The sequence below is a fragment of the Barbus barbus genome (genome assembly GCF_936440315.1).
Source record: "Barbus barbus genome assembly, chromosome: 15".
Classification (NCBI taxonomy): Eukaryota; Metazoa; Chordata; class Actinopteri; order Cypriniformes; family Cyprinidae; genus Barbus; species Barbus barbus.
In genome coordinates, this window is record NC_136743.1 from 31,493,767 (window position 1) to 31,511,881 (window position 18,115).

General features: G+C 38.0%; 2 protein-coding genes across 3 annotated transcripts; one reads left to right on the plus strand and one right to left on the minus strand.

Annotated features, from left to right (window-relative positions):
* Window positions 1-116: 116 nt before the first annotated feature.
* Window positions 117-5,206, plus strand: LOC306881390 (uncharacterized protein). The gene is made up of 2 exons (XM_079435479.1): window positions 117-545; window positions 3,429-5,206. The coding sequence occupies exons 1-2, from the start codon at window positions 434-436 to the stop codon at window positions 4,874-4,876; spliced, it is 1,560 nt and encodes a 519-aa protein (XP_079291605.1). The 5' UTR covers window positions 117-433; the 3' UTR covers window positions 4,877-5,206.
* A 5,906-nt stretch (window positions 5,207-11,112) lies between these two features.
* Window positions 11,113-16,503, minus strand: LOC306881387 (uncharacterized protein). Of its 2 annotated transcripts, XR_013785148.1 has the most exons (4): window positions 16,430-16,503; window positions 16,066-16,185; window positions 12,509-15,213; window positions 11,113-11,906 (listed from the first exon to the last, which is right to left on the minus strand). XR_013785148.1 is itself a non-coding variant. In XM_079435476.1 (3 exons), exons 2-3 carry the CDS (start codon window positions 16,136-16,138, stop codon window positions 13,658-13,660), a joined length of 1,629 nt encoding a protein of 542 aa, XP_079291602.1. In that variant the 5' UTR covers window positions 16,139-16,185; window positions 16,430-16,501; the 3' UTR covers window positions 12,471-13,657. The 2 variants fall into 2 exon arrangements, 1 of the variants encoding a protein (XP_079291602.1); XM_079435476.1 differs by lacking the exon at window positions 11,113-11,906 and having other exon boundaries at window positions 12,471-15,213; window positions 16,430-16,501.
* Between the last annotated feature and the right edge of the window lie 1,612 nt (window positions 16,504-18,115).

Genomic DNA, 18,115 nt, shown 5'->3' on the forward strand with positions numbered 1-18,115 from the left:
GTGTATTTCAATGTTCATGTCACCAGATAAAATCACCCCGTGACCTATATTTTATTATCATTGTAATATAGAAACAGCGTAGGAACAAGACTTTTATTTTGACGCGTGTAGACGTCATAATTCTGCGCCAGTGTGTTTGTTCTGGAGCTCAGAAGCTCAGAAGAATTCAATCCATCAGTATTTTAGAAGTTTAAATTGATTCAGAGCATTTTTTTTATGAAGTATTGCAAATTAAGGTAGAGTGTTAAATGTAATATTTTATGCGAATGGAGCTACATTAATAAACGATGTGTAAGGCACATCTAAACGAGTTGCAGAAAGACGTTTTTTTAATTTTATTTATTATTTAATTTTCAGTTAATTGTTCTCATCATCCTGAACATGGCAAAGTGTGCAAACAAGTAAAAACCAAAAAGCAGGTGTAACAGCTGATATGAGTGTGACACATAATATTATAAAGATGGAGTTTATTAAAGAAGAGAATGAAGAAATGGGAATCCCAGATCCCTGCAGAGTGAAAGATGAAGATACGGAGGAGGAAATAGGTCGGTTTCTGTTCTCATACACAGTTTCTCCTCTGAAGAAATCAATAATGTTTTTGAACATGTTTACCGTGGTATAAACTGACATGATTGGCCTAATTAAAGTTGCCTGATGAGTTCAGTTTTGTGATTCTGTATAACGAACTGAATCATTAATTCATGATGAGATCTAGATACTGTAGCTTTAATTAGAACCGTGTGATAGTTCTCACATGAGCAGCATTTGAGTCCCTCTTCTCACTGGGATTGTTTCAAATATGTTTATATTTGTCATTCAGATGACCAAGAACATCTAGTTTTGGAGGGTGACCACATGTCAATTATGAAAAATATATATTTTTAGAAGAGTGAGATTAAAAAAGGGGCTTTGTCCAAAATAAAATATAGTTAAAGTTACAACAGAAAAACCTGGAAGGCTGTATCAATATTTTTATTTTTTGAATGAAATGAATGACAGTAACAGGATTGACATCCTATAATCACAGGACTGACCAGAGTAACAGGGATGACATCCTATAGTCACAGGACTGACCAGAGTAACAGGATCGACATCCTATAGTCACAGGACTGACCGGAGTAACAGGGATGACATCCTATAGTCACAGGACTGACCAGAGTAACAGGGATGACATCCTATAGTCACAGGACTGACCAGAGTAACAGGATGACATCCTATAGTCGCAGGACTGACCAGAGTAACAGGATCGACATCCTATAGTCACAGGACTGACCAGAGTAACAGGGATGACATCCTATAGTCACAGGACTGACCAGAGTAACAGGATCGACATCCTATAGTCACAGGACTGACCAGAGTAACAGGGATGACATCCTATAGTCACAGGACTGACCAGAGTAACAGGGATGACATCCTATAGTCACAGGACTGACCAGAGTAACAGGATTGACATCCTATAGTCACAGGACTGACCAGAGTAACAGGGATGACATCCTATAGTCACAGGACTGACCAGAGTAACAGGATTGACATCCTATAGTCACAGGACTGACCAGAGTAACAGGGATGACATCCTATAGTCACAGGACTGACCAGAGTAACAGGATTGACATCCTATAGTCACAGGACTGACCAGAGTAACAGGGATGACATCCTATAGTCACAGGACTGACCAGAGTAACAGGATTGACATCCTATAGTCACAGGACTGACCAGAGTAACAGGATTGACATCCTATAGTCACAGGACTGACCAGAGTAACAGGGATGACATCCTATAGTCACAGGACTGACCAGAGTAACAGGATTGACATCCTATAGTCACAGGACTGACCAGAGTAACAGGATTGACATCCTATAGTCACAGGACTGACCAGAGTAACAGGGATGACATCCTATAGTCACAGGACTGACCAGAGTAACAGGGATGACATCCTATAGTCACAGGACTGACCAGAGTAACAGAATGACATCCTATAGTCACAGGACTGACCAGAGTAACAGGATGACATCCTATAGTCACAGGACTGACCAGAGTAACAGGGATGACATCCTATAGTCACAGGACTGACCAGAGTAACAGAATGACATCCTATAGTCACAGGACTGACCAGAGTAACAGGATGACAGCGCACACATTCTTCAGCACTCTGACTGCACATATTTCTTTACATAATACTGTTTGTAATTGAATTTACATGGATGCATTATTGACAATGAGTTATGGGGAAAAATGAGTTTTATTGAGACTGATCATCCTATCCTGGTCATAAACAACAACAGTAATAGTAACAATACTAATAAAACTAACTAAAATGTAACTCATGCTCATATGCCACTGGATAATATAGGCATTAGCTTAAAATCACACCCAGGGTGACCTTTAAACATGTTTGCATTTTACACAGACGATCTTTAAAAACAGGGTGACACCTAATCTGTCAAAACCTGTTACCCTGAAAACAACTGGGGGACAATTTCAAACTAATTTGCTAATTTCTAGTTAATAGTCAAGCTCACAAAAGCACGTTGTATACTTTTATACTTTTAAAGGATGTTACTTGTAGATATTGATTATATTAAATGTAAAATGTAAAAAATTAAATGTTTAAGTGTACATGTTAAAAATGGTAACAGTATTGACACTCCATGATACCCCCCCCCCCCCCCCCCAGTCAAGCCTCATTAATAATCAAAAACAGAGCATTATAGGAGTGAGAGAGAAACATGCTTGTGTTTTAATTGTTGAAATCCTGATTGAGAGATGATGTAACCTCATAGAAGTGATGTCACTTTAAAGTTTGTTTAATTATTTTACAATATTTTTTTGATGAGGGTAACAGGGGCGACATGAAATCAGGGGACACCAATAAAATTTCTATCTACTTATTTTCTTTTTCTTTTCTTTTTTTAAATGCTACGTGTACTGCATTAGGCTAACTGAGACTTGTCACAGCACATATCATTAGTCTTTTGTTGGTTTTGATTGCATCTGTTGTCCTCGTTTGAAAGTCGCTTTGGATAAAAGTGTCTGCTAAATGACTAAATGAGCTCTGGAGCATGTGAGTTGATAGTGTTGCCATAGATGCACATAATTCAGCTTCCAGTAGAATGTCACATGTTGTCATCTTGGTAATTACGACAAGGTGAGAACGCAGCTTTATCTCTCCCCTAAAGAGCTGATGATCTCAAACAGGTGTGTTGAATAAGGGAGACATGCAAAATGTGCAGAGCAGGTGGACCCCAGGAACCACCCTTTTATATGATCATTACGTAACTACAGCAGCAGCTACCTAGATTTGATGCCATTGATATCAGAATTGCAGAATTAGCTTTAAGTTATTTAATGGCTGTTGCTTTGTGACATGATCCCCAGTTTTTTTTTTTGTGTCTTAAATTATCTTTGACCATTTATTATGTTAATTTTAGACCTGATGCCGGTGAAAGAGGAAAGTCAAGAAATGAATGAAGTGGAGGGGAAACATCATGATTTCACCAGTGGAGAAAAATCCTTTAGTTGCACGGAGACAGAGAACAATTCCTCAAAAAAGCAAAAAAGAACAAGATCTAAAAGTGGTTTCACTTGCTCTCAATGTGGAAAGAGTTTCTTGCGTAAAGGACACCTTCATAGTCACATGAGAATTCATACTGGCGAGAGCCCATTCACCTGCCAACAGTGCGGAAAACGGTTTAATCAAAAAGGAAACCTTAAAAGCCACATGAGAATTCACACCGGCGAGAGCCCTTTCACCTGTCAACAATGTGGAAAAAGTTTCACTCAAAAAGGAAACCTTAAAAGCCACATGAGATCTCACACCGGCGAGAGCCCTTTCACCTGCAAAATCTGTGGAAAGAGCTTCTCACTGAAAGGAAACCTTAATTACCACATGAAAATCCATTCTGGAGAGAAGCCTTTCGCATGCTCTCAGTGTGGAAAACGGTTCACACAGAAACAATCTCTTAATTGTCACATAAGAATTCACTCTAGAGATAACTGTTTTATATGCCATAAGTGCGGAATGAGTTTCTCAGACATGGAACAGCTCAACAGACACGTGATCACTCACACCGGAGAAAAGCCTTTCAAGTGCCAGCCGTGTGGAAAGAGGTTCAGATTAAATAAAAACCTTAAGAGTCACATGAGAGTTCACACCGGAGAAAAGCCGTACACGTGCCATCACTGTGGAAAGAGTTACGCTCAAAAAGGAAACCTTAATGTTCACGTTCGACTTCACACTGGAGAGCGGCCTTTCATTTGCCCTCATTGTGGAAAGGGTTTCATACATAAAGGAAATCTGAAGAGTCACATAAGACTTCACACTAGAGAGACGCCGTACACGTGTCTTCAGTGTGGAAAGAGTTTCACTTATCAGAGAGACCTGAAAACTCATTTACATATTCATTCTGAGTTCATACTGCAGTGTTCGGAGTGTGGCAAGACTTTTGAAGACAAGATCAACTTCTTAAACCACCTGCGCATTCATCCTGGAGAAAGGCTGTTTAACTGCGATCGCTGCAGTAAAAAGTTTCTATTTCAGTCTCACTTAGAGATACACATGAAAAGCCACACTGACGAGAGAACGTATTTGTGTTCTTTGTGCGGAAAGGATTTTAAATGGCTTGGCAATTTGAAATCACACCAGAAAATGCATGCTGGTGTGAATGCTTGTGTCAGAGCGAGCCACTTGAACCAGCAGCAACAGATCCATACTGGAGAAGAAACAGACAACATTGCAAAGTCTTTGACTACTTCAGAAACTTCAAAAACAGAAGGGGTGCATCCTGGAGAGAAGCTATACAGCTGCGCTTCATGTGGGATGAATTTCAGCACAAGAATTTATTTATTGGCTCATGAGAAAAGACACTGTCCAAAATAGCCATAAAGAGCAAAGCTCATCTTCAGCTGAATGGAGTAAAAATAAGAATTTCTCCCAAAAGTAATTTGATGCAAGTTCTAGGAGGAAGAGGTCAAAATATGTTTAATAAATGTTTTCTTGCTGTGCACTACCATAGGGATGTTTTTCTATTCATTTTGGATTGTGGATTAGCATTTGTATGAAATTAATTAGGCAAGGTTAATTAAGTAGCACATCGTAATAGTGTGAGAAAGAAAATAAACATGTAAAAATAAATAAAATTGTTTTTAAAATGGAATTAGGTGAAATATAAAAAATATATATATAAGTAAATAAACTGAAAGAATGCAGATTGCACAGTCCTAATTTATTCTTCTCGGAGAGTTTAGCATGGTAATATACCTGATAATGGCAATGTGTTTGGTCTTGACGGAATAGATCTGCTATACTGCTACTGCTGCAGAGCAAGTACTGAGACTTACTACTGTCAATACATCCACACATATCCACACTGTGAGCATGTGGGAAATACTGCTGCTGCACATATATATGAAAAAATCCCTGTATATATCACCTTGTAGCAGATCTATGCAGGTGGAGCTGGGGAACGTGGAGGGTTTCTGAAGCGCGCTGCAGCTGCTACAGCAAGCACTAGCTGAGCATCTGAATGCTGAGCAGCAAGCTCATTGGCTGCTGGTGAGAAAACAAACCAATCAGCTGCGCCGTGTGAATAATGATATGACTGAGTTAGAGCCTATCGGCCTGTCATCTAGAGTTTCATGGTAGAACTCTGTATTTATTTGATATCTTATTATATATTTTGTTTTGTTCTGTATTTACCTTATGTTTTGTTTGTATATGTTTACAATAATAAATTCTTGTCAGTTTAATAGAGAACATCAGTCCTTAAGTAAAAATTCCATTTTCCTTGTTTAATAGCAGAACTTGTGGTGAAAAACTACAGTACCCATACTGCTGCAAAGCAAATTCCACCAATCAGAGAGTTGCAGCAAGCAATGTGCACCAAATAATAACTTATGCTCCACCCACTCTTATGAAGCCAGCAAATGTAATCAAGTTCGTCTCCCTACACTCTCAAAATGCTTACATATTTGTATATATTTGCATATTTTGCAATAAACTTGGAATAATGTTGGTTTTTAAACATACAACTTAAATTAAGAGTTTTATATTCCTCTGTCATTTTTTATTTGATTGTCATTTGCAATGCTTCATGGGATTGTAGTCGTTTCCCTCACTAAAGCTCGCAGCCTTGTACATTTGCAAAAGACATACAATATTTTGGACACTGAAAGAATACCTGTTTTCCAAAAGTCATAAAGTCATATCAGGGGTGTTTCCTCCGAGGAGGCAAGGGAGGCAGTGTCTTCTCAAAAAATTGGACAAGAATTCGTTGTACAAAAATAAAACAACGCCAATGTTACAAAATATAACATTAGAAAGTGTATAAATTACTTTTTTTTTTTTTTTTTAAAGAAACACTGTCCAACAGTGACACCAGCAGGTAAAGTTATGGCGGGAGTCCATGTCTCTCTTGCCTCCCCTGAGCCCATTGAGTTTAAACAGACCCTAAAGCATGCTCTGAGTTTGGTGGGGGGTAATTGAGAATGAATGGGGGAAAGTCACGTCAGAAGACGCCTCATCGCGATATGATTGGATATGACTGTTTATAGTAAGCTGTGAGTGTGTGAAATCCTGCCTCGTGTGTTCTTTGTGAATGAGTCTGAATGGACAATATAATTTTGTAAATGGGAAGACTAATTTAAAAATACGAGTGAACAAATCACAGTTAGATAAACTGTTTTAGCATTTGAATGCATACAAACAATTTTTATTTATTCTTACAGTAGCCTTATGAAATGTGTTTTCCTCCTCAGAAATTCTGTGTTGTGTATTTAAATTTTACTGGATATCAGATGAAGGCATAAAACAATTTTAATTAATTTATATTTGAATTAATGCAAATTAAACATTTACATTTTTGGCAAATGAAGGGGATTTACTATTAAAATTAAAATATTATAACCACTTTGTTATGATAAAATAAGACTTAAAGGTGCCATAGAATGCATTGATACAGTATTTTAAAATTGTTCTCTGATATCTACATAGATGGTATATGGCTTAGGTAAGGACAAAAAAATCTCCAGAAGTGGTTTTACATGTCCATTTACAACACTAGGTTTTCTCACTAGAATGAAATGGTCTGTTATTGGCTTATTTGGAAGGGGCATGAATAATAATGAGGTCTGCTCTGATTGGCTGTTTCACAGTGCGGCTAATTTCAGTAGCTCACAGCAAGAAGGAAACACAGGGAGGAAAATATATACTCCAATACTTTCTCTCACAGTTATATCGGCGGGTAATTATACTGTATATAAAATGCGGTCATCAGGGAGTCGTTATTAATACATGGGCCATTGAAACTGCTTTTGAGCGATCGGTCAATCGCTTTATAGTTTCACTTTCAAGATACACAATCCCACGAACTCTGTTTATACTATGGAGCGACAGCACTTACCACACATTTCACAAGATCAGATGCTTGTCAGTGGTGCTCAGGATCTGTAAATCATTCATCATCATCCTCGGCCATCTCTCCTTACTGTTTATATGGTAAGTGATATAGTATGTACTCTGTAATGTAATACTACTGCTACCATGTCCCTTTAGTGGCTCGCGTTATTTGCTTTCCGTGCCTTTCTGAATACAGACACCAACCCATCCCTGCACTTCACATCCCCTGCACAGCTTGGAACATAACATTTATTTCCATGGTCTGCCATTTTCGCTGTTGTCCGCACTTGTTTCTTCACAATATCTGCAGAACATCTGATGGTTCGGTGGGGGCTGGCATAGAACATGGGCGGGTATTAGTGTTGTCACGATACTGGAATTTCTAACTTCGATACGATACCTTGAAAAATATCGATACTCGATACCATTTTCGATACCACGGTGAAAAAAACTGCCACAATATTAAAACTGCCTTTAATATTAATATTAAAGATAAATGTAACAAGTCGAGAACATGCGGTATATTTTACATGAACAAAAAAATGTCTTGAGGTACTGCATTTGTTGATTTATTTATTAATCTTTTATTAATCTTAGTTAAATGTTAATTGAAACTAACGTTTACTAATACATGTACTAATTAAAATCCAAAGTTCTATTTGTTGATATTCTCATTTGCTTCATAACCAAAATATTTCCAGATATAGGACCCTATGAAATCAGTTTTATTTTTCCCCAAATTCCGTTTTATTTTTTTCTACATTCAAACCATTTTAATTTTTCTGGATTCCGTTTTTTTCTGTTTGAATTTTTCTGGATTCTTTTTTTTAAATGGTCAAATTAAATGCTATTAATCTAAAAGCATGTCTAATTCATTAAAATCATGAAAATTATACAATTTAACATTTAATTTATTAAAAGTGTAACAAAAATGACACGTTTAGGGCCGTATGAAATGTTTTATTTTTTTCTCACCTTATGTTTTATTGTTACCAAATTCTGTGTTTTAGCATTTGAATGCATACAAACAATTTTTATTTATTCTTACAGTAGCCTTATGAAATGTGTTTTCCTCCTCAGAAATTCTGTGTTGTGTATTTAAATTTTACTGGATATCAGATGAAGGCATAAAACAATTTTAATTAATTTATATTTGAATTAATGCAAATTAAACATTTACATTTTTGGCAAATGAAGGGGATTTACTATTAAAATTAAAATATTTTGTGATTATTTATTTTAAAAAAATTAACAGTAGTAGTAAGTAGTAGTATTATGTACATTCTACTAAATAATAGTAATATAGTCTATTTCTGGCACACAGTCTTTAATAGTTAAGTTAAACCGAACTTTTATTTTGACGGGTTGCCGTGAATACTTCCAAAGTTCTGTGTGTGTATGATATGACGCTAGTTTTACTCAAATTAAATGGTAAAATGCTCGTAAAGTGCCTTTCAGATCAGTTCTGGAGATATTGTTGATGTATTTATGTCCTCATTGAGACGGCAGACGCTGAAATCACCGCGAGCGCCACATTAGTAAACACAACCGCACGTGCAGCACATTCACACAGAGACGCGCAGAACAGGCAGGATTCATATTTAAATCCACTTTTACAGCTTAATATTTACAGATACTAGTCCATATCGTGATTTGATTTAAGTGTAATGACCTACTTTTGATTAATTCATCCAAACTTTGACAAATTCCGTGACATTCCGCGTTAAACTGTAAATTCCGTGTTTATGACTGGATTCCGTGGCGTTCTCTGCATCGCGGAGATCATAGATCCCTACAGATAGCGCTCCTGCTGTGTTCTTTAACAACCAGAGCAGTCATCTTTCTATTCACTTCACTTGTGCTATTTAACCAGAGCGAAGGAGACGAGTGCGGTCACGTGTGGTGCTTGTCCACGCGCCTTTGGAGAGAAGTGAGAGTGACAGCTCGGCTAGTATCGGTGTATCCATACTTCGGGAAATTAATATTGGTACCGTTCAGATATTTCAGTATCGATATTTATCGAAATATCGATATTTTTGACAACACTAGCGGGTATATGCAAATGTTGGGGGCGTAGTGATCCCGACTGTTACGTCACAGTTGGTGTTATGTTCTGTTTCGCCTATTTTTCAGTGGTCTTTTTTTATTCACGAGATTTACAAAAGGAGGAGGAAACAATGGTGTTTGAGGCTCACTGTATGCCATTTCCATGTACAGAACTGTTATTATTTAACTATGCCAAGGTAAATATAGTTTTCCATTCTATTGCACCTTTAAAAATGCATTAAAAGTAAGCTTTAATTCAAGGTATACTGTAGAACAAAAATATAACATAAAATGCTTAAGAATTGCAACCATTTCTATACATAGTCCTCCCATTTTCAGGGGCTCAAATGTAATTGGACAAATAAATATAATGCTGCTTCTGTCTCATCATCACTAAACAGCAGTAACCCAGAGCCACTGAAGCCATGCAGCTCATGATCACACCACTCCATGTTTCACAGATGATGTTGTGTGCTTTGGTCATGAGCTGTTTCAAGCCTTCTCCAGACTTTTTTCTTCCCATCATTCTGGAACAGGTCTATCTTAATTCCAGCCGTCCAAAGAATGCTTTTGCAGAAGTGCTCTGGCTTTTTTTTTTTTTTTTTTTAGATGTTTTCTGGCAAAGTCTAATCTGACCTTCTTTGCAGCTTGTGGTGAAGCTTCTGTATTTGCTCTGGTGAAGTCTTCTCTTGATTGTAGACACGTCTGTTTCCTGGAGAGTGTTCTTCTCTTGGCTGGATGTTGTGAAAGGGTTTTTAAAACCCTTGGTTTGGTTTCATATTTAAAAGTATTACATTTTTCTCAACAAAGATAAGTATGAACACAGATGACAACAGAGTTGCACTGTCCAAAAGGTTTGTGGTATAAATGTGCTTTTTTTTTACTTGAAGCATGTTGTATTTTTCCTTTAGTGCACCAGAACACTTCATTTACATGTTAAATTCTCAAACATTTTCTTCTAACCCTAGACCCCCCTACAAGGGTCATATTTCAAACTGTCACCTTTTTGACCTCTTGTGAGTTTGCAGGTATGAATTAAAGGGTAGCATCCAAAAATCCTGACTTTTGTGCAACCGCAAGCCTAAGACAATCTCAAACTTCCTGACAACAGCAGACAGTTTTAATTTCAGCGATTTGTGTCCAAGGCAGGGGTGCCTGTCCTGCTCCCAGAGGGCCACTTACCTGCAGAGATTTGCTCCAACACACCTGCCTGCACGACTGCTCCCAAGATTCTCTGTGATGCTTGTTCTTTTGTCTCTAGGCTTGTTTGACTACTGCGTAGACTGATTAGTGTCTGGCATCAAAGTACCATAAGAGCAATTAGAGAGCAGATGGTTCTGTATGCTTTCGAATCGCTCCTGTGGTACTTAAATGCCATACACCGATCAGTCTACACAGCGCTGAACACACCAATAACTCCGCCCTCACTTCTGGAGTGACTGCAGACCTGGCATTGCTGCTGTCCTTAAACTGCTGGTGCTGCAGATTATGGTTTCAGACACCACTACAAACTGCTGTATCTGTAAAGATTCTGTATGGTGGAATAATGTCAGATCACATGTATTCTCCAACTACTGTTGGAGATGTTATTTTTGACAAAGTGAGGTTGTATATTAAACTGAAGGGAGCCGATAGCTGGAGAACACATATTACACAATTTAATTTTATTATTTCAGAATAATTTTAATGAAAATTCACAAACAGCCAAGTCATTTTTCAGAGCCTGTGTTGATCGATTAACAACATTTTCCAATTAGTGGAGGGTAATGTCAATGGGAACACGTTTTTGGAGCAGGCATAAAACTCTCTTGGGGGCTTAGGGAGAATGGATTCTACAAAGTGATAGAATCTTGCATCAAGCCAGGTATCGTTTACAAAAGCGTGCACTTTGAAACCCATTTTCCGGCCCTCTAAACATGGCTGTCGTGTAAATGAACAGCCAAAATGCATAAAAAGTTTTCCATAAAAGCCCCTAACATAAGGGGTGAGAAGGAAGGCTAGGCCTCCCCTTGGCAGAGGAGTTCATAGAGGAGCTGGCAGACACATAACCCCTGATGATGACAAAGGACTGAAGGTCCCACTGTGGAGCCCTTAGATGAGTGGACCAGGGAGGAGCCAGGGGGACTGAAGACTGAGATGGAGACAGGTGGGCCAGAAACCAAGGCAATGTAGGAATGAACGCCCAGGATGACAATGCAGGCATGGAGGACCAAAGCAGAACTGAGGGGTCAATGGACCGAGGCGGAGCCAGTGGGTGCAAGGATGAAGGAGAATCAAGATATGTTGATACTCCTTCTGCTGACATTATTATTAACTCAGGGACAGACTTGTCTTTCTCATCTGGCTCAAGCTCCAGGATGAACTCGGCTGTGTGTACTAGCTTTTAAGATCAAACTCCCCGCTGGTATGAGGCCCTATACAGGCGTGGGCATTGCTTTCAGGATGGGTGTAGACTCAGGCTCCGTGTCTGTGGCGTGCAAGTGGCAATCATCATCAAGGAACCACTCCATTTGAGCACTAGCTCAACAAAATCCTTCAACTTCCCTCGATGACCATTGACAGACAGGGGAATTATATGTTGAACATGATCATTAAGTCCAGTCAAAAAATAATGATATACTATGTTCCAGAAACTCACTGGTGTGGTCCTCGAGGGAGTGATTATCCCGAGAGATGAGGTGGCAAACGGCTGGAAGATACATGTATCTTCTTTAGATCCTCTGTTCTGTTATGGTAAGGCAGGTGAAGGAAGATGAGAAAGAGAGCTGGATCTCAAAGTCAGCCATTTAACTTAATTTATAAACATCAAGAAGGTAATCCAACATTTACTCAAACTAAGGCACAGGAGGGCAGTTTCAGCTTTACGAAGATTAGGAAAGACAATACAGGACAATGAACTGAACTAAACAGAGGGCTTAAATGCACACAGGATACTGAGAGGACAGGTCATCATAACTGGTAACCATAGGAACAAACTACACATGGAGAAAACACTAAGAAAGGAGCCTTTACACAACGCAGTTTTAACTAAACCTGAAACCTTTTTAATGTGTTTGGTCATTTATTTACATGACAACAGCATTTTGGGGGTATGAAAATGCACATTTCTGAAAATGTGTTTCAAAAGTGCAAGTTAAATACTATACCGTTATTGTCTCCATGTAAACTATAAAAATGCAAATTTGCTGAAACGGTGATACACTAAAGTCATACAAATCAGTATCGCATGTTCTATCAGTATGTGCACAAATTTAATAAAATGAATTTAATGCAAGAAAAATGTGTAAGTCAAGTCAGTTTGATTTACAGAGCTTTTCATATACAATGGAGCAAAGCTTTACAGAAAATACTGAAGAAATATCTACCATAGGTCACCACTAAGCAGTTCCATTTAGAGCTTCATAAAAAAAATGTTATTGGTTATTATATCCACAGTGAGAAAGCCAAAAGCAAGTCCTTCATAAGGTGATAATAGTAAAGAAAAATTACCTGGTTTCTCCTAAGGTTGTGTGTAGTTCAAAGGGGTTTCTTTCCACATTGTGGGCATGTTTAAAGGTGCAGTAGGCACGTTTCATTACAGATTTGCGCAAAACTTTGGTCGCTAAAAAATTATTGCGAAATGACGGTGTTTCCATTAACAGATGTTATGCGACAAAAACATTTTTTTTTCCCTCTCGCAATAAGTCATGGCAACGGAATTTGATGGGATTTTGGCTATATGTAATCGAAGGAGGCGTGTGCATGTATCTTTACAAAAGCATCACGGAGAGCTGCTTCAGAAACATGCCTGGCACTGCTCATATAAACACAAGCATAGACTAGAGTGGCTGAGATCAACTCCGGTGACCGTATCAGAGTCACCCTTATATTTGATAGAGGCCACGTATTAAGTGTTTCTTGGAGGTTATAGTACATTGAAGAATAATCATATGACAATTTACATACACCATGTGACCTGTAAGTGGAAAAAAACATTTCCATTGCACTTTTACGAATTATTCCTTTTTCGAATTGCCTGAAAAACCACTTCATGCGAGCGTAAAAACTTTTTTGCGATATAGGGGCGTTTTTGCAAAATTGACGCGCCTAGTATGTGATATTGACAATGTAATATTGACCATAGCATTGTTTTTCAGAGAAACAAGTATGTGAATTAGCATGTTTCCTAAATATCTGCGAACATATTATGCTATTGTTATGCTTTTACATCCAGCACCTTTAAGGACTCTCTTCAAAGTGAGTTTCTACATGACTCTGCAGGATTGCTTGACGACTGAAACTCTTTTCACACAAAGGACACGCGTAAGGCTTCTCTCCAGAGCGAATTCTTGTCGGACTCTCTACATCTACACTACTTGTAAATTTCTTCTCACTTAGGTGGCATGTGAACAGCTCCTCATCAGCGTGAGTTCTCATGTGCCACTTAAGGCTTCCTTTATGGGTGAAATGCTTTCCACACTGTTGGCACGCATAAGGTTTCTCTCCGGTGTGAATTCTCAGGTGATCATTAAGGTGTCCTCTATGAATGAAATTCTTTTTGCAGTGATGGCATGTGAATGGCCTGTTCACAATGTGAATTCTTATATGATCATTAAGGTGCGCTTTCTGAATTAAGCTGTGCGCGCTTTGATGGCATGCAAGGTTGATGGCAGTGTGAGTTCTCATGTGATCATTCAGGTGTCCTTTTTGATTGAAACACCTTCCACACTGATTGCATGAGTAAGGATTGACTTTAGAGTGAGTTTTCATGTGACACTTAAACTTTTTGTTACATGTGAATCTTTTTCCACACTGAAGGCAAGTTAAAGGGTTCTCTTCAGCGTGAATTCTTCTGTGAATCTGGAGCTCTCTTTTATATGCGAAACTCTTCCCGCACTCATTGCAAGTGAAAAGTCCTTCGGTGTGAATTCTCATATGCCACTTCAGGCTTCCTATGTGCGTGAAGCTCTCTCCACACTGATGGCACGTGAACGGCTTCTCTCCGGTGTGAATCCTTACGTGAACATTAAAGTATCCTTTATGACTAAAACTCTTTCCACAGTGAGGGCATGTGAACGGTTTCTCTCCAGTATGAACCCTTAAGTGATCATTAAGGTGTCCTTTATGAAGGAAACTCTTTCCACACTGATGGCATTTGAAAGGATTCTCTTCAGGGTGCAATCTCATGTAACGCTTAAGAGTTTCTTCCGTGTGAGTTCTCATGTGCCAGGAGAGGCTTGCTTGATGTGTGAAACACTTCTCACAGCGAGAGCATGTGAAAGGCTTCTCTCCGGTGTGAATCCTTAAGTGATCGTTAAGATGTCCTCTATGAATAAACCTCTTTCCACACTCAGGACACATGAAGGGCTTATCTCCAGTGTGACTCCTCATGTGAACATTAAGGTGTCCTTTATGATCGAAACTCTTCTCACATTGACGGCAAGGGAAAGACCTCTCTCCAGAGTGAGATTTCACGTGATTCTGAAGAGTTAGTTTATCAGTGAAACTCGTTCCACACTGAAGGCATGAAAAAGGCTTCTCTCCGGTGTGTATTTTTGTGTGGACAGTAAGATGGCCCTTGTGCTTGAAGCTCTTTCCACACTGAAGGCATGTGAAAGGCCTCTTTCTGATATGATTTTTATTGCGATCTTTAAGGCATCCTGCTTGTGAAAGATTTTCAGACTGATAGTCAATTAAAGGTTTTTCTTCAGCTATAACATTTTCAGGTGTCTGGACACGGTGGTTGTCCTCAACTTCATTCAGTTCTCTGCTTTCCTCTTTCACTTCCATCAGGCCTACAATTAACAATAAATTGACAAAAATAAGAAAGGGGGAACCAAAAAAAGTCAAAAAGTCAAGCCCAAATAAAAATAGATAGTAAAAGACACCAAGTAACTTGTGTGTGTGTGTGTGTTTATGTTCATTCAGTCATTATTAACACCATCAGTTCTTCTACACTACTGCTATGGTCATTTTAGATATATTTTCAAACTGTATTTTTTTTCTTCTGTCAAATTAGTAATATGGACAATAAATCAAATCACAATATTTAATAAACATGCCAAAAAAAAAAAAAATTTGTATTTGTGAGCTACGGTGACCAGGAGGGGACATGTTTGGTTCATTTAATTTTGTCGTGGCCATGACATATTAACTCGTGGGAAGGTGATATTATATGTCGTGGACACAAGATAATTTTGTCAAGATAACGACATCCTTATGTTGTGGCCTTAAGATGCTATGTTGAGGGAACAACATCACCCCCCCCCCCCCCCCCCCCCCCCATGTTCAAACCAAAACTACGCCCTTGGCATAGACTACACGTTTACATTCATGTTTTTTGATCTCAGAGCCTTTAATATGAGCATTGTTTCATGGCACAACATTGGGCAGGATGTAGTAGGCATTTCATTTTCTGGCCATATTGCTCAGCCCTAATTTAAACACACACACACACACATATATATATATATATATATATATATATATATATATACTGTATTCCAAATAACCTGCAAATGCATGCATTTACTATGTTTCCTTCCATATTACATCATGTGCATTAAACAATCATTGCTCTTTTTCTGGCCTAAGACACATTATGAGAAATAATAACCAAACTGAATGGCATTGTTTTGAAAACCAACCTATTTGTTGCTCAATTAGTTCATCTTTGACTCTGCAGGGGTCTTCAGGCTCCTCTTTAATAATAAACTCCATCTTCTACTTTCCTCAAACACTTCTGTGTCACGTTTAAGACTGAAATACTTCATAGAGAGAAATAAAGAGCAAAGTAAATCCCTCTGAATGGACTCGCCTTACACAATAATAAATAATAAATAATTAATAAATAGCCTCGCACATTCTGGCGCCATTTACACGAGACCACACAAAGCATTGCATTATCACGTGGAATACATTAATTTTACAATAACAACCAACGCTAAATTAGTACCATGTGCAATGCATTAGTTCAAAATAACTTTAGGCTAAAACGGATGTTTAACACACCTTAAACACCGAATATCTCCAAACAAAACCTCTTCTCTGTCGGACAGCAGCAGAGGGAGGAGCCCGGCGCCTGCGTAATGACGTCAGAGCCCTTCCGCGAGGCAAAATAAAAGACGTCACTGTAACGTTTTCGTTTCTAAATGAAGAAAATCAGTAGTCAGTTCAACTTTTTTTTTTTATGTCCAGATTTTTTGTTTTAAAAAACTGAATAATATTCACAAATTTACAAGGTTACAAAGTCAAATGTGTTAAATTGTAAGACAGCATTTTTTCACACCCTCCTTTATGTTATTATTCATATTAGTAAACTATAAGAGCTTATGTATTACAAATTCTTAGAATTTATCAATGATTGCTCATTGATTTTTTTAATGCAAAAAATCATCAGTTTTCAAATATGTCATCTCCGCTAGTTTCCAGTTATGCATGTTTTGATTGTACCGTAGCAAAGGCTAATAGAGAGTTCATGCACTGCTGAGCTCCTGATATTTATACTAAATAAATTATTGCTGGAATAGTTAGGATATTATCACTTATTTTGGATATTCAGATTTATTGACATCATCTTCATGTGGGCTAAAATGATCTAAACCATACTTCATGTAATGGCATAAACTCCCTGAAATAACACAATCCTAACTCAAAGCGTTGCAGCTGACCTCTTGTGATCAGATCATCTTAATACCAGGTCCAGGGGCCTGTATCATGATGGTAGATGATCAAACTCAGAGTTACAGGATTAGTCTTGAGTTGACAAAACCAAACCACTCTAATCTGGCTTTACTGGTACCATGATGCTGATCTCTGTCAGCTCAGGCTTTGATCCTGTTGAGGAGCAGGTGCACATGAATGTGTGACATCACCAGCTAACAGCCAATCACGAGCCTTGGTTAAAGGTTTTGCCAAAGCTTAAGAGATTGACGAATATGATGAATTTAAATGCATTTACAATGAAGAAAGTACTTGTTCATGAAAGAGGAGAAATAAACAAATTACCTTGCTCTATCACTGCAGTCACAAATTAAATAAGTTAGTTTATATAGTTGGAAATATACAGTGATAGAAACTTGAATATGTAAGGTCACGTAGTCATTTTTAAAGCGTATTATATATTATATATGATCTGTATATATTAACATTCATTTAAAATAAATTATTTATAATAACTGTTAAACTAAAATTGCCTGTAATGGATTAATAATAATATAAATCATATAACAATATTTTTGATTTTGGCCAGACAATTGTTTGTAGTGACCTTTAATTAGGGCCAAGAGAAACTGGGGGAGTGACTTCTTTGTGTCAGACGTGTCACTTTGCTCACATCTGATTGGTCCAATTTCAGTCTGAGATCTCTAACTCAGAACATAACCTGCCCCGGAGCAGAGTAAGTTACTCTGGTGATGAACGCAGCTAAAAGACAAGATACTTTCATGGTACCTAAAACCCAGGATTGGTGCAAACTAAACTACACTTGCCTGGCTAACCAGCTAAACCAGCTTCAGGTGTAGAAAGGGCCAAAGACCAAAATCAGTAAGGACAACAATGGATGGATGTAAAACATAAACATGTTTGCATGATTTTATTGATATGGACTCACTAGTAAATATTTTCTGATGTTAAATGAAGTATTATAGTGTTTGCCTTTTTAATAAAGGGATAGCTCATCCAAAAATGAACATTCTG